At 45.2% G+C, this 16,267-nt stretch overlaps 1 protein-coding gene across 4 annotated transcripts in view; it reads right to left on the bottom strand.

Moving 5' to 3' along the window:
- Nucleotides 1-16,267, bottom strand: part of NSMCE2 (NSE2 SUMO ligase component of SMC5/6 complex) — a 265,984-nt gene that overhangs the window by 94,340 nt on the left and 155,377 nt on the right. For all 4 annotated transcript variants that reach the window (XM_075063236.1, XM_032783338.2, XM_032783336.2 and 1 more), the window contains exons 5-6: nucleotides 1,491-1,594; nucleotides 341-447 (exon numbers count right to left, since the gene is read on the bottom strand). In XM_075063236.1, coding sequence (XP_074919337.1) covers nucleotides 341-447; nucleotides 1,491-1,594 — 211 coding nt within the window. The remainder of the gene's footprint in view (nucleotides 1-340; nucleotides 448-1,490; nucleotides 1,595-16,267) is intronic.

Below are 16,267 nucleotides of genomic sequence, written 5' to 3'. Positions count from 1 at the left end.
AAAAAAAAATGAACTAGCTACTTTAAGATGTTAAAATTTCTCTGTATTGTTAAGGACTGTACTAGATCTCTGTTATTTTGTTGTGCAGGTACAGTGAATGGCTGTTACTTCCCCATAACTTGCTGAATGTTTCCTTAAATATTGTTTTTATTAAAAAAAAAAAAAAAAGGTATCCTCCATGTGCACAGTACTAATGGGGAGACTGATTTGGGGCAGACATTTAAATATTACTTCCTTCAGCCTTGCCAACGCAAATAAATTTCATAGAACAATTGGAATATGATTCCACATACACAGCAAGCCAAGTATCCCCCCGACACACACATTCTTGCTAACTTACCATGCCTTTTTCTTTTGATTTTCTCGACGCTGTATAATTTTTAGAATGGCTTCTTCTTCGTAGGTATGGCCACAGACTTTATTTCGAACTGGCCTTTGCATTTCCATCTGCAATCAAGATGACTGTACTTAACAGAACTAATGATGACCTTGAAAACATTCTCAGACCTGCCCTGGGATGTTGCTAACAGCCCCAGTTAGAGCTGACTAGTAAATGGAAATCAACTATATGGAAAAAACAACGCATTTTTTGGGGGAAAAACCATCATCCCAAAACAGGACAAAAAATGCAGTATTTTTGGTGGGAACGGATTTCCAGAAAAATTCTGCACTGGAAGAATCAACATGAAATTTTTTGGATTGTTTGTTACTGCCTTGAGGGCTTGTGTCAGTTTCATTTTCTGTCTGAAAATGAAATTGGCAAGGACCTTCTGGATGGGCAGCTGTCATTTTGATTTTCCCAATGGAAAAATTTGGATTTTGCAGAAAGAGCATTTTTCAAACAGAAAATCATTCTGACAGAAAATTCCCAACTATCTTGTGCCCCATTGAATACAGTTTATAGGTATCACCCTTCTCTCTAGCTATTATTACAATCAAGTTTAACTTTCACAACTATCCAGCCCCCCATGTGTTAGGAAGGTATTATCTTGTGGAAGAAAGTACTGTCCTCTGGCAACAAAAAGTAATTCAATTCCAAGCCCCACACATGGAAGTCTCTTGCTTAAAGTGGCAGGAAGTCCCTGTGGTCCCTAGGCTGTACTACTCAGATTACAGGATCATAGGGTTGGAAGGGACATCAGGAGATCATCTAGTCCAATCCCCTGCTCAAAGCAGGACCAATCCCCAGATTTTTACCCCAGTTCCCCAAATGGCCCCCTCAAGGGCTGAACTCACAACCCTGGGTTTAGCAGGCCAATGCTCAAACCACTGAGCGATCCCTCCCCCCATGTGTTAAATTGCATTATTCCCATGAGATTTTATTTCAGCAACATGACCATTGTCTGGATTCTAAAAATCAATATACATATATAGCTAACAAGTATGTTATACAGGTAGGAATGTGAATAGGATTATAATGGCTATGAAGATGCTGTGAAGGAACTGAAGATGGGAAATATTTATCTGCTACATTAATAGTAATAGCATACCTGTGTGATTGGACAAATAAAGTTAATCTGACTTTGAGTCACTGCTATATCTTCATCTATTTGTTCAATGGACTCATTTGCATCAGTATTTGAGCGGGGACCAACTACAATGAGAAAAGACAAATTATTGATTTTCATCCAGCTTTTAATATCCAGTCACCATTAAAAAAAAAAAATCAGCATGTGTCACTTACTGTGGTAATTGAGATGCTGCAGTTTTCCCCTAAATAGGAAACAATTGTAATAACTGTGTGGGATCTGCTAGGAAATGTTGATTTTTAAATGGTGACCACTATAGACATGATTTTTATATAATACCAAGAGAGGGAAATGGAAGCCTGATTCAGCAAAATCCTACATGGTGGTGGGATTTGTTACTTCTATTAAAAATCTCTGCATTTACCAAATCAGAGACACAAATTCTGTTCTTGCCCCAAAGTAAATCCAGAATAACACTGCTGACTTCAGTGGAGATCTGCTGGTTTTCACTGGTGTAAATGAAAGTAGAATACAGTCAAGGTTTTTTCCATGACCCAAAACAATCCTTACAAAACTATTTAAAAAAAACAACCCACCAACCATTTTATTTAATCCTGTATCAGTGACAGAGAACCTCTACTAAGGTATGTGAAGAAGAGCCCATTTTCAAAGTTCAGTCTGAACAGCTACCATATGTACTTGCACATAAGCTGACCTGTCTCTAGGCAGGCCCTTTTATTTGTCATGTATATAACGATTAAAAGTCCCTGACCCACATATGAGATGAGCAGACCTATAAAAAACCAAAACAAACAAACAAACAATCACATCCTTGCATCCAAAACTAACAAACAAATAATCACATCCAACCATCTCCCCATTGTTTAATCACTTTAGTGATCCTGTGGCCCACCCAGCATGCACCTCTGGTGTCCCTACTTTACCAAGTGGTACCAGAGGACATCTGTTCTCAGGCACCATCCACCCTTCATAGAGCCCAGACTGTAGTCCAGATACTTAACCATAGGAGCAGGCTGGGTACAGAACTCCTGCTGCTGGTGGTGGCCCCTTTCATCGTTCCACCTCTTGCTACTGGTTATATTTTGTTTTTATATAGTTCCTTCTTCCTCTTTCCCTGTCCAAATCGCCCACCTCCCTTCCCCTTTTAATAGCCAATCCACAAGGAAGTGTCAAAATGGCTGTGGGATGATTCTGACCTGAGTATGCGATCAGGCTAATAACCAGGACAGGTCTATTTTTGAAGAACATCTTTGTTAGGAAGGCCTCACTCACTCAAATCCTGAAGAAGCAGCAAACAAGATTGAGACATACCAACAAAACAGATTGGCGAGTTTCATCTGGAAACAGGCCCTTCAATAGAACCATTGGCAAGTCTGAAGAAAAAAAGACTGAAGGGGACGCAATTTAGTTGTCTGTAAATACAGGAACAGGTACTATAAAGAGAGGACCAATTATCTGCATTAAGCACCATTTTATGGGTCTTTTTTCTTATGCTCCTCTTGGAAATGTAATCTTCAGTGTATCATAAATACACTGTATTCCGTGCGAAATATAAACCGTCTTGTGAAAACCAGTAGAAAAAAAACCAAGGTTTTTACCATACAAAACAACAGGTAAATTATGACTTAGATTTCAAAGGAAACAGGCTGCTCTAGGAGTATCATAGATCAGGGTTGGAAGAGACCTCAAGAGAGCATCTAGTCTAACTCCCTGCTCAAAGCAGGGCTAATTCCCAAATGGCCCACTCAAGGATTGATCTCACAACCCTGGGTTTAGCAAGTCAATGCTCAAACTACTAAGCTATCCCTTCCCCTTAGCTTCAGCAACCACAGGCCACAATATGGAATGCTTTCTCTGAATACCATATGAATTCTTTTTTTTACAAGCGAGGCCAATAAAGCACAAGGGGTACAGATTTTCCATAAATTCGCAGAATCTTTAAATTTTGGCACTTTGTAACTTTGATATTTCTTGCTGAAAACATCTGGAGAGTTACACTTTTGTAGGCTGCATTTTGTTCCAGTTCAGGAGTCTAGTACATGTTCCAGTGCTTTATGTCTGAAAGAATGTGGCAGCTAGAGATGAGTTCTAGGCTAAATGATTGAGGTGGTCTACATCTGTTACCAACAGGGCCGGCTTTAGCAAACGTGGGGCCCGATTCCTGAGGGGTGGGGCTTGTACTCACTGGGTGGCACTCCCAGTCGTCGGCAGCACTTCGGATTGCTGGCTGGGAGAGGGGGGCCGCTGGGCTTGCAGCGCTCCGGCCAGGGTCGCGGGGCTGTGGGGCTGCTGCGCTCCAGCCGGAGCTCTGGCCAGGGGAGCGGGGCCGCGGAGCCGTGGGGCTGCCGCTTTCCAGCCAAAGCTCCGGCCGGGGTCATGGGGCTGCCACGCTCCAGCCAGAGCTCTGGCTGGGGGAGCGGCGCTTGCTGCGCTCCGGCCAGCACTCTGGCCAGGGGAGTGGGGTCGCCGAAGACCCCAGCGGAGCTGACCACCCCCGGGGTGAGTAAAAAGAATTAAAAAGGCGCCTAAGGTGCGCGGCCCTCTTAGGCGCGGGGCCCAATTCCGGGGAATTGGGCTAATTTGCCTAAAGCCGGCCCTGGTTACCAATGCTGGTGACGTTTGGACACCAAAGCAGCAGGGTAAGGCTCTAAAGCCTGGAATGTATAGATGTAATTTTAAACCAAAGCATGCTTTTAAATGTGCCACACACATAAAACTTTAGCCAATATTTTCAAATCTAGGTGTTTAAAGTTCGGCACTTAAGTAAAAGTGGCACTGAGCACCTTTAACTGCCATTGATTTCAGTGAGATCAATGGGCGCTCATCAGCTTTGAAAGCCAGGCTGCTTGTATTCAGGAGCTAAATTTAGGCATCCAGGTTTGAAAATGCCAGCCTAAATTCCAGTGCTATAATTGGATCAGCAGTTCTTCATGAACTCAAGTGTTTTAAACCTTGCTCCTACTTTGAACCTGACCTAAATTCTTTTGGGCTTAGAATCATAGAGTATCAGGGTTGGAAGAGACCTCAGGAGGTCATCTAGGCCCATGCCCTGCTCACAGCAAGACCAATCCCCAGACAGATTTTTGCCCCAGATCCCTAAATGGCTCCCTCAGGGACTGAACTTACAACCCTGGGTTTAGTAGGACAATGCTCAAACCACTGAGCTATCCCTCCCCCCAGACCTGGCCTGTCCCTTTGTTATGTTTTTATGCTACCTAGCACAACAGGGCGCTGGCCCCTAAGTGCTATTGTAATACAAATTATGATAATAAAGGACTATTTATAATAGTTTCTGGAAGAGTATCTCCCCACATGCAATTAATAGCTATTGTAAGAGTGGGGGTAAGTAAACAGCACCTAAGGAAAAAAAACAACCAATAGAAATTTAGCATACTTTGGATAACCCACCCACAGATTTGTTGCTGTTGCCTGATGCTTTGGATTATGGAGGGGGAGAGGGAAAGTAGGTTTTTCCAGTTACAGTACACCTTGTAGAGATTACGTAGGAGAATAGGCACATAAGTCTTCACAGTCTCAGTAACACACACACACTTTGAATTAGTACCAGGCCTTAGGGCAGACGTTTTAAACTACAGACCTAATCCTGCAAATTCTTACTAAATGAACCCTTTCTTTCACATCAAGGGATTCCTCATGTTACTAAGCGCAAAGTGAACAAACGTTTGTAAGATCAAGGCCTATGCTAATAAATTTGAGTTTTCTATGTGAAGAAGGTATAAAAATGCTGGCCATAAATACTTCAGTTAACCATATTATATTTTTTCCTCATGAATTAGTACTGTACGAATAAAATACTGATTGTTCTAGTGGATGCAGCCATGTGTTCCACATAGGTGTGTGCATGCATGGTGCACGGGAGCCAGAGAAATTTGCCTAGTACCACCCGTAGAGGGGCGGCACTTGGTCCTAATGGCCGTATCCCCTCCTCTGGCTACATGAGGGAGCACTACCCAATCCTTCTTCAGTTTGTCTTACTGCCTGGGGCCGGAGTTGAAGCTCTGTGTAGTCTCAACCTCACAACTGGTTCAGTTTTTTTTCTTGTGTGTAGTTAGTAGTACCCTTAGGCTTAGCTAGAGTTGTGTAAGTTTAGTAGTATGTTTCCCTCAGTGATGCCCTCACCACGGTTTAAACGTGGTCCTTCATGTGGCGAGTGATCCCCAACAGCAATCTCCACAAGTGGTGCTTGCTCTGTCTTGGCAAGGCCCACGTCAAGGAGCGTTATGCGATCTGCAGATCGTTTAAGAAATGGACTCAAGCGGCTTGAGACCTTCACCTGAAGCAGTACCTGCTCAAACAGGCGATGTGGCTTGCTTCGGTGCCGAGAACCTCATCGGGTTAGAGATCGTCCTTGGGTTCCAAGAGTACAGCCGCTTCAGATTCCAGAGCGGGCACCTCTTCGAAGAAACGGAGGAGCCGTGCGCCAGATTGGGTGCTGGTGCCCGGAATAGCATGGGTATTTCTAAACCTTCCTCAGTACCTAGTAGAGAGGTTAGAAAACCTCCACTGTTGACTCCGGTTCCAGCCTCCAGGCATACAGTGAGTTCTGAATCGATGAGGGAGATGCCAGTACTGAGCGTTTCCCCACTGGTGGCATGCCAGGCAGCTACAGACCTCCTCTACCTTTTGGTCCCATCCTCTCCTTTGGACCAGGAGTTTGCCATGGTTGTGTCAACTATAGCCCCTTTGACTGAATGAGCTGGTGAACACTCAGGTCAGTTGCACTGCACCCCAATGTTTCCCTTCCACAGGTTATGGAAGTAGGGCTGGTACCGGGAACCTACTCGGCACCACTACATTCAGAACCACAAATGCTTCCGTGGCGGCTTTTGCCACCTTTGATGTCAGTACCATCAGACATTCCCGTGCTGCTGTTCACTTCAGGACCGAGAAAGATTCTGGCACGGGCATGCTTTGTACCAACCATACCACTTCCCTCAGCAGTGCCGCTTCCTGCATTGTTCTGGGCGATGGACAATTCAGACTGCCTGCTCACTCCTTCTTGTCTCGCTCACCCTTATCTTCAGGATCTTGAGGCTCCTCTGCATCTCAGTCGAGGTTGTCATTATCCTGTTCTCCATCATCCAACCAGCAGTGAGGGCTGCTGATGGACTGTTACAGATATTAGGATTGGCGTGTGTCTCATGGTTGGGACAGAGGTCTCCAGCCCAGCACCTTCTAGCCACCAATGCCGTATCCATGACAGTGGCCTCCATGGAGTCTGTGGAATGCTCCTAAGTTGTGATGGTTCCGCTCTTCATCTCACTCAAAGGTGAGATAACTGGCCAGGTCTGCAGTGGTACCGTCAATCTGCTACAGGCCCAGGCACTGGTGGTCATTCCAGGGCCGCCCAGAGGATTCAGGGGGCCTGGGGAAAAGGGGGGAGCTGCGGCGCTTGTACACACCTGGCGGCGGTCTGGGTCTTTAGCGGCATTTCACTCCATGTCTTCGGCAGCACTGAAGGGCCCCCCGCCGCCAAAATGCCGCTGAAGACCCAGACCGCCGCCAGGCCAGGGCTCACAGGGCATTTCGACGGTGGGAGGTCCTTCAGTCATTTTGCATCTTCAGCAGCACTGAAGGGACCCCACCACCGAAGACTTGGACGGCCGCTGGCCCACGGCTCGTAGGGCCCCTGTGAGGCCCAGGGCAAATTACACCACTTGCTCCCCCGCCCCCCCGCCCGGACAGCCCTGGGTCATTCTCCCTGCGGAGTCTTCATAGTAAGTCCATCCAGATCCATCAACCCTGGACCAGGATACAGCTCAGTTAAGAGCCTCGTTTTCATCTCCGGACAATGCTGTGGAGCCTGGCTCATTCTCCCCTTCGGTACTGGAGGATTTTAAGGCATACCAAGACCTTTTGCGGCATGTAGCTTCTTCCCTTGGAAATACCCACAAATTTGTGGACGTTTTACAGCTATTTTCCCCTGAGAAAGTCACCCTTCCTATCAACAATGCGCTCCTTGAACTGGTCGAAGTTTCTGCAGCACTCTTCCTTCACACTGTGCAGCTAAGCACACGGAGAAGCGCTATTTTGTTCCCATTCAGGGATTTGAGGGGTTTTACTCCCATCCGATCCCGAATACCGTAGTCGTAACTGTGAATGATAGAGTCCAGCAGAAATGTTTAAGTCCAGTCCAAGGATAGGGACTTCATGGCCAGGAAGTTTTACACCTCCTCTGATGTGAACTGCTAACAGATATACAGATGTGAACTGCTAACCAACAAGTCTTGCTATCCAAGTACGATTCTGTTAATTGGACAGCTATGTCAAAGTTCGCAGACCAGCTGCCCAAGGCCTTGTGGGAGGAATTTTTGGCATTTGTCCCTGAAGGCTGCTTGATAGCTAAGACGTCCTTGCAGTTTGCACTTGATATAGACACTTCAATCAGTGTAGTGGCCTCTGTGGTCACCAAGGGGAGGGCATCCCGGTTCCAGAATTTGGATAGTGCACTGATGTTCAGCAAGCCATTGGGGATTTGCCCTTCAACACTGCACTCTTTCAAGGGCTACCCTGTGGTCGGTGGGGGCATACATGCCAGCAGCGCTGAAGCGCCACTACGGCATCCAGCAGCAGGTCCATTGGCTGTAGTGCACGTTTGGCTAGCCTTTCTTTCCTCCGAGGCAATGGGGCTGCCTCGGAAAGACTAATAGATCCAACAGAAGAAAGCAAGCGGGCTTCGGGTTCAGCCAATCCATGCACCCTCCCCCAGTGCCTTTCAAGTACCCATTTTGACTCCTTGGTCCACAACACTGTTCCAATTGTTGCTCCTCTGTTCTCATCCCCCTGCTTTGGGAACAGGCTGGCCTGCTTTCACAATGCTTGGGTTTCAATCACTACAGACAGCTGGGTCGTAAGCATGGTCAGATCAGGTTATGCCATCCAGTTCCTCCCCCTGCCTCCCATTCCTCTTCAGGGACCCCTCTCATGAGATACTGCTTTGGGAGTGGAGGAGGAGGTTCCGCCAGAAGACCGGTCATGACTTCTATTCCTGGTACCCAAATCCAAGTGAGGAGTAAGACTCATCCTCGACCTTCACAGCCTCAATAAATATATCAGGTACATGAAGTTCCAAATCCTCACTATCAGCTATCCTCCCCATGTTTTCTTACAATGACTGGTTTGCTGCTCTGGACCTTCAGCAGCATCTCCATACCTTAGATGTCAGGCAACGTCAGGCTTTTTATCTGGACAAGACTAAACCCCTTTCATGCTTTGCCTCCTTTGTTTGTGTCATATGCAGATAGCATGCAGGGTCAAACGGTCTCTCTGCAGATGAACTCGAAATGGATAACATTCTGCATCAAGTATCAAAGGAGTAGCCGTGTTAGTCTGGATCTGTAAAAGTCGCAAAGAATCCTGTGGCACCTTATAGACTAACAGACGTTTTGGAGAATGAGCTTTCGGGGTAATAACCACTTCGTCAGATGCATTGTGGAAATTTCCAGGGGCAGGGATATATTAAGCAAGCAAGCCAGAGATAACAGCTTAGTTAATCAGGGAGGATGAGGCCCTGTTCTAGTAGTTGGGTGTGAAAACAAGGAGCAAAAACTGGTTTTGTTAGTTGGCAAGCCATTCACAGTCTTGTTTAATCCTGAGCTGATGTTTCAAATTTGCGATGAACAAAGCTCAGCGATTCTCTTAAAGTCTGGTCCTGAAGGTTTTTTGCTGCAGGTAGCCACCTAAGATTTGCTATAGTGTGGTCCAGGGAGTTGAAGTGCGTCTCCTTACAGTTTTGTATATTGCCAATTCCAATATCTATTTGGCCATTTATCCTATTCCGTAGTAGGAGACTGTCAGTTTGCCGATGTACATAAGCATAGGGCCATCGCTGGATAATGATGGCGTATATTACATTTGTGTGCTGCATGAATGAAACGCGTGATGTGTCTTATCTGGTTAAGTCTGTGATTGGTGTCGCTGGTGTTAGATATGTGGCAGAGTTGATCGAGGTTTATTTGCATCGGATGGTTCTGAGGTGAGTTACTATGCGTGCGGTTGAGTTATGTGAAATATGTTTCACTTGGCAGGTTTTCTGTAGAGCGAGGACTGCCTCCACGCACAGGCCTGTGAAAGTTGAGATCATTGTCCAGGAATGGGTTGTAGTCCCTGATGATGTGCGTTGGAGAGGTTTTTACCTGGGGACTGTATGTTGATGGGCCAGTGGATCTGTTGTTCTTTCTGGTTTGTCTTGCATAAGGAGGCTTCTGGGTACACGTCTGGCTCTTTGAATCTTTCCTAATTCCTCGTGCGGTGTATTGTAAGTTTTGAGATGCTTGGTGGAATTTGTAGTGTTGTCTCGTCTGAGGGTTAGAGCAGATGTGGGTTGTACCTCAGTGCTTGGTTAACAATGGATGTGTGGATGTGCCCGGATGGAAGGCTAGTGGCATGAAGGTAGCATAGCGTCGGTAGGTTTTCGGTATAGGTGTGTTAAATGTGACCATCAACTTATTTGCACCGTGGTGTTAGAGTGGACCCCTTGCGAGTTGTCCGGCTGAGGTTGAGGTCGGGGTGGAAGCTTTGAAAATATCGTATGGAATTTCCAGTCCTCCTTCCCATGGGTCCAGATGATGAAGATGTCATCAATGTAGCGTAGGCAGAGAAGGGGCGTAAGTGGACAAGAGCTGAGGAAGCGTTGTTCCAGGTCGGCCATAAAAATATTGGCATATTGTGAGGCCATGCGGATGCCCATAGGGGTGCCACTGATCTGGAGATATACATTGTCATCAAATTTGAAAGGCACAGAGCTCAGCAGCCAGTTGTGCTGTGACATCATCAAGGATACTGTTCCTGACAGCTTGTATTCCATCTGTGTGTAGGATGTTTATGTAGAGAGCCTCTACATCCATGGTGGCTAGGATGGTGTTTTCTGGAAGGTCACCAATGCATTGTAGTTTCCTCAGGAAATCAGTGGTGTCACAGAGATAGCTGGGAGTGCTAGTGGCATAAGGTCTGAGAGTCCACATATCCAGACAGTCCTTCAGTGAGAGTGCCAATGCCCGAGATTGCATCAAGATGGCATACGAAATAGCCTCAGCTGCACCCCCTCAGCGGGGTGTGATCTCATTCTATGAGGAGGCAAGCCACATCCATAGCATTCCTCAGTGACGTTTCCATATTGGACATCTGCAGGGCTGCTAAACGGTCGCCGACAGATATGTTCCTGAACCATTATGCCATAATTCCATCTTCCATGGGAGATGCAAGCTTCGGTAGAATGGTCCTGCAGTCCTTGTGTACGTAGACTCCAAGCCCTGCCTCTTGGGGGGTACTGCTTGTGAGTCACCTAAGTGGAAGACATGGCTGCATCTACTCAGGTACAGGTGTTCAGTGGGAAGGAACTGAGGGAGGGGCAGGACGGCGCTGCAATATGTAGCCAGGGGGAGGAAGTGGGTATTGCCATGAGGTTCGAGTGCCATCCCTCCATGGATACTGCTAGGCAAATTTCTCTGGCCCTGGTGTGCTGGGCGTACACACACTTAAGTGGAATACTCGTCAGCATCACATCTCAAAGAGCCACTGTTACAGCAAATAATCATTTCATCTAATCTTTGCCTATTGTTGCTGAACTTCAAATGTTGACAGAAGCAACTAAAATATATATATATATTTTACTTTTAGTGCTCTAAGTTATTGCATTTAAGAATCTTTCTGAAATTAAACTGTTGGGAGTCTCTCATTTGTAATATACATAATACTTGTTATCATTAGCTAATTAGTGCCCACTATTGTATTAAAGATGTGTTCCCATCATGCCCTAATGTAACTGTTTTTGGTAACATGCTATAATGAATTTTGCCACCGCACATTTGTTTTTGATTTACTCAATTTTCATTCAAAGCCGACATTTTATATTCCAATTTCTCATTTTATCTCAGGATCAAGCAGTAGTTAATAAATATTAGCCAACTAAGCTTTACACAACTTTATTGAGAAGTGGGAAAGTGTTATAGTAATTTTTACACATGGGGAAACCGAGGCACATAACCTTGGGCGTATCAATTAACATCTATATTAGGCACAGATAGTACCCAAGGGCAGAAAAACACCCCAATATCTGCCCTAACATTGGATCAGATTGTTAATAAATAGAATTAGATATCGTCAGAAGTTATTTTTTCACAGCACAGATCGTTCTCTCTCTCTCTCTCTCACACACACACACACACACACTTTTCAGTATCAATTACTTACCCTTTGCCCCTACCCTTATTATTCACATATTCCTCCTATTCTGAGAAGGTACAACAGAAGAGTGCGGCAGTAATGTCTCATATGACTAAGACTTCATTATTTTGACACATTACAGAACATTTACTAGGAAATTAGCGCTCACATATCACAGAGATGAGTGCTCTAGAAAACCCTAATTTAGACAGACACCAAAGTAAATCACATTTGTCAAATCAAGTAGCAAGTGTATAATTTGTGGTACAATATCCTTGTTTATTTTTTGTGTTTTTTCGCTTATATGCTAATTTGTAAAAAATCAGTAATTTCCAGCGAGTCTCTCCCAGTCATTAGCATAAATTACATCATGTACTATAAATGCATAAAGGTGTGTATTTTTTTAAAAAAATACAAGCAGGGCTAGATTAAGACATAGGCACACAGGTCTATGCCCAGGGCCCAGCTCCCGCAGTCATGAGTACATCAGAATTCATGCTTAAAAAGCAGCACCTCAAAAAAGAAAAAAAACAAACAGCAAGTTTCTAGCCTTTATGGTTGTGAAGGAAAACTTAAAAATGTGACCCAAGTGTAACCAATTGAGTGATGACTGCCTCTACAGGTAGCGTGAAACAATAGCTCTAGAGGTGTGACTTGCAATGGTTATCTCAATGGAATGTTAACTCTACTGCTGCCCAAAAAGAAAGGGCTGAGCGCAGCAGGAGGAAGAGAGGGCAGTGTGCCAGTTCACCACCTAAGCAGATACACCCTAACTATGGGACTAAATACTTGAGGGCCCCTTGCAGTCACTTCTGCCTCTCCAAGAGGAAAGGGGCACCTGCTCATTCTCCTAGAGGGAAAAGGTCCCCCATGCTGCTGCCCAATTCTGTGAAAGGGGATTTTCCTGCTGCTTCTCCTGTCACTCTTGGGAGGTTGGCCCTGCTCCCAGGAAGACAGAGGGTCCCTTGACATCACCCCTGCTTCCGACAATGGAAAGGAGGTTCCCCCTGCTACTGCCTGGGGCTGATGTCATGGGAGGCCCTATGTCACTGTGTGCCTAGGTCCCCAGTTAGCCTTAATCCTGGAGACTCCAGGCCAGTCCTGGAGGGTTGGCAATCCTAAAAGAAGCCCCATTGATGTCAGTCCCACAACTACATTTCTGTGGTGACTGGAGAGGTTTGGGCCTGGACTTTTCTTCAGCTATGGTCAGGTGCTGAAGAGCCAGTTATCTTTGCCAGAGAGGCTAGCAAGAGTTTAACTTTTCTTGCAAGTTTACTGGCAGCTGCTGCAGGACAGTTTGGTTTGATTTTTCAAGAGGGAGAACAAAGTCTGTAAGCTAGCTACACTAGATCGTTGAAATGCTTTTGACTTTTGCCACAAGGCAAGTGATAACTTAGGGTACGTCTACACTATGAAATTAGGTTGAATTTATAGAAGTCGTTTTTTTAGAAATCGTTTTTATACAGTTGATTGTGTGTGTCCCCACACAAAATGCTCTAAGTGCATTACGTCGATGGACTGCGTCCACAGTACCGAGGCTAGCATCAACTTCCGGAGCGTTGCACTATGGGTAGCTGTGAGTAGCTATCCCACAGTTCCCGCAGTCTCCACTTCCCGTTGGGATTCTGGGTTGAGATTCCAATGCCTGATGGGGCAAAAACAGCATCGCGGGTGGTTCCGGGTACATGTCATTAGGCCCCCCCTCTCCCTCCCTCCCTCCGTGAAAGCAATGGCAATCGTTTCGTGCCTTTTTTCCTGGGTTACCTGAGCAGACGCCATACCACGGCAAGCATGGAGCCTGCTCAGCTCACCGTCACCGTACGTCTCCTGGGTGCTGGCAGACGTGGGACTGCATTGCTACACAGCAACAGTTCATTGCCTTTGGTAGCCATCGTCATCATATTCCTGGGTGCTCTTTTAGCCGACCTTAGTGAGAACGGTCAGGGGTGCCTGGGCAGATATGGGAGTGACTCAGCCAAGTCATTCCCATCTTCTGCCGAGCACCCACGAGATGACGATGGCTAGCACTCGTACTGCAGCATCTTCTGCCAAGCACCGAGGAGATGACAATGGCTTGCAGTCGTACTGCACTGTCTGCTGCCAGCCTAAGATGTAAAAGATAGATGGATCAAAACAAGAAATTGACCCAATTTGTTTTGTGAAATCAGTGGCCTGCTAAACCCAGGGTTTTGAGTTCAATCCCTGAGGGGGCCATTCTGTGTGACAGTTGTTTGTGTTTCTCCTTGATGCAAAGCCACCCCTTTTGTTGATTTTAATTCCCTGTAAGCCTTGCCATCAGTCGCCCCTCCCTCCGTCAGAGCAATGGCAGACAATTGTTTTGCGCAAAAGGCGACGGCAGCGCGATGACGAGAGGGACATAGTCACAGACTTCTCACAAAGTACGGCTGGGCAATGTGCCCTGGCAATGTGCACATCATGCTGATGAGCTCTGCAAACATGCTGGACAAACAGGAAATGAAATTCAAAAGTTCGCAAGCCTTTTCCTGTCTACTTGGCCAGTGCATCTGAGTTGAGAGCGCTGTCCAGAGTGGTCACAATGGAGCACTCTGGGATAGCTCCTGGAGGCCAATACCATCGAATTGCATCCGCATTACCCCAAATTTGACCCGGCAAGACTGATTTCAGCGCTAATCCCCTCGTCAGAGGTGGAGTAAAGAAATTGATTTAAAGAGCCCTTTAAGTCGAAAAAAAGGGCTTCATCGTGTGGACGGGTCCAGCCTTAAATCAAGGTAACGCTGCTAAATTCGACCTAAAATCGTAGTGTAGACCACGGCTTAATTTGCCAACCAAGCCAAAGTAGGCTTTGTAGTAAAATACGCTACAATTCGAGTACTTTCTTGGGTTGCAAAACATACTCTGATTTGAAGAAAGTGGCCTGTAATATGTTGTTACAGCCCTGCAATTGCAAATTTAGTGCTGCTGCCAAAACCACGCAATTCATTGTTAATTTGCAAATCAGTGCTTAACTTACACACTAAGAATTTTTAAAATGTTTGCATAAGAAGTATAGACACACAGAAGTGGCTGATTTTTAAAACTTGAAGTGTCTGGAGCAGTGGTTCTCAACCTATTTACTATTGTGGGATGCATGAGGCCCAGAATGTGTTATGTGGGCCACATCCAATACTTCCTGTATGGCCCTGAGGATGTCACATGGGCCGCAGCTCTATGCTGATTGGGCCACAAGTGGCCTATGGGCTGCAGGTTGAGAACCACTGGTCTGGAGCATAAACCATCTAGATTTTTCTCTGGGGGAGAGGGAAGGTGGAGGTACAAACTGATAAGTTGCTAAACCACTTTACATAGGAATAGGAAGGAAAAGAAGGATGCTCTACATCAGTGGCTGCCTCTAAAGTTGCATTTAAATGTAATTAAATCCACAAAAAGTGACAGCACATGTTTAACAAGGCTTTGAAACCACCTAGCCACGGTCCCTTTAGGATGCATTGATGCAAATACAAGTGAAAGTGACACAAAGACACTTGACGTTTGTTTAATCAGTAATTTGTATCTATTAGTAAACTAATAATAATAAAAAAATCCATGAATGCCCTATGGTAATGTCTACCAAAACATTAATGTATATACTATTCAAAGTGAGTTATAAGATCTGATAATCTTTGTCTCTCATTTTCTGGAAAAGTTCCTTGGTCTTTATACAGTCTCCTCAGAAATGAAGAACGTTGTCCATGATTACAATTCTACGAGCCTGGCAAGTCAATACTGACAGACAGGTCCCTTGCTCTCTAGCACACTGTCATGGCCTACAAAAGCAAGTGTGAGAAGTCAGCACTTCAAAAATCTGTGAGAGGACATGGCAAACAATAATTCACTAATCAATAAATTCTGGACTCTTTGGATTGAGAAGTCTCTCTCAGAGGATGTAGGGCTTACCTATGAAGCTGCTGATTAAACACAAGGAATCACACTTTATGGAAAATCTGAGGAGATCAGATTCCTCCATCTTAATTACCAAACAAATTCAAACAAACAAGTCTGTGGAAAATAAATGTTACTGATAATTACAATCCAGACCATTTAACTGGAAACAGTAGGTCTACATGAAACTACAACAATTACATGACTACAGAGTAGAAGTCTCAGGTATGCCACAGAAAAGACAAAGGAACACAAAGATTGGAAAGTTCATTTGAGGAGAAACTACACTACCAATATATCTGAGAAATGGATCCTTACTACTTTGCTCTGCTCCTATTGTTCAAGCCACCCTACAGCTGTAAGTCTGACTACCCCCAAAAAAACTAGTCCAAACATACATTTTGAATAAGGAGCTCACAAATATAAAACCTTGCCCAACACATCCCTCAACAAAAATACTTCATAAATGTTGGAACCAATATAACCAAAAATCACGTCTCCACCTTCAATGTACCATCATTGGACCCTTGTAGTCTACACTTGTCTCAAAACTAGAGCCGGTCAAAAGTTTTCCATCCAGAGTTTGTGTCAGAAAAATCCTGTTTCAACAGAATGAAAATGTTCCTTGGGAATGCATGGATTCCATCAAAACTTTAGACTGAGACCAGGCAGGAAGCTGAGTGATGAGTGGG

This window comes from Chelonoidis abingdonii, chromosome 2, assembly GCF_003597395.2.
Source record: "Chelonoidis abingdonii isolate Lonesome George chromosome 2, CheloAbing_2.0, whole genome shotgun sequence".
Classification (NCBI taxonomy): Eukaryota; Metazoa; Chordata; order Testudines; family Testudinidae; genus Chelonoidis; species Chelonoidis abingdonii.
This window is presented reverse-complemented; position numbering and strand designations above follow the sequence as displayed.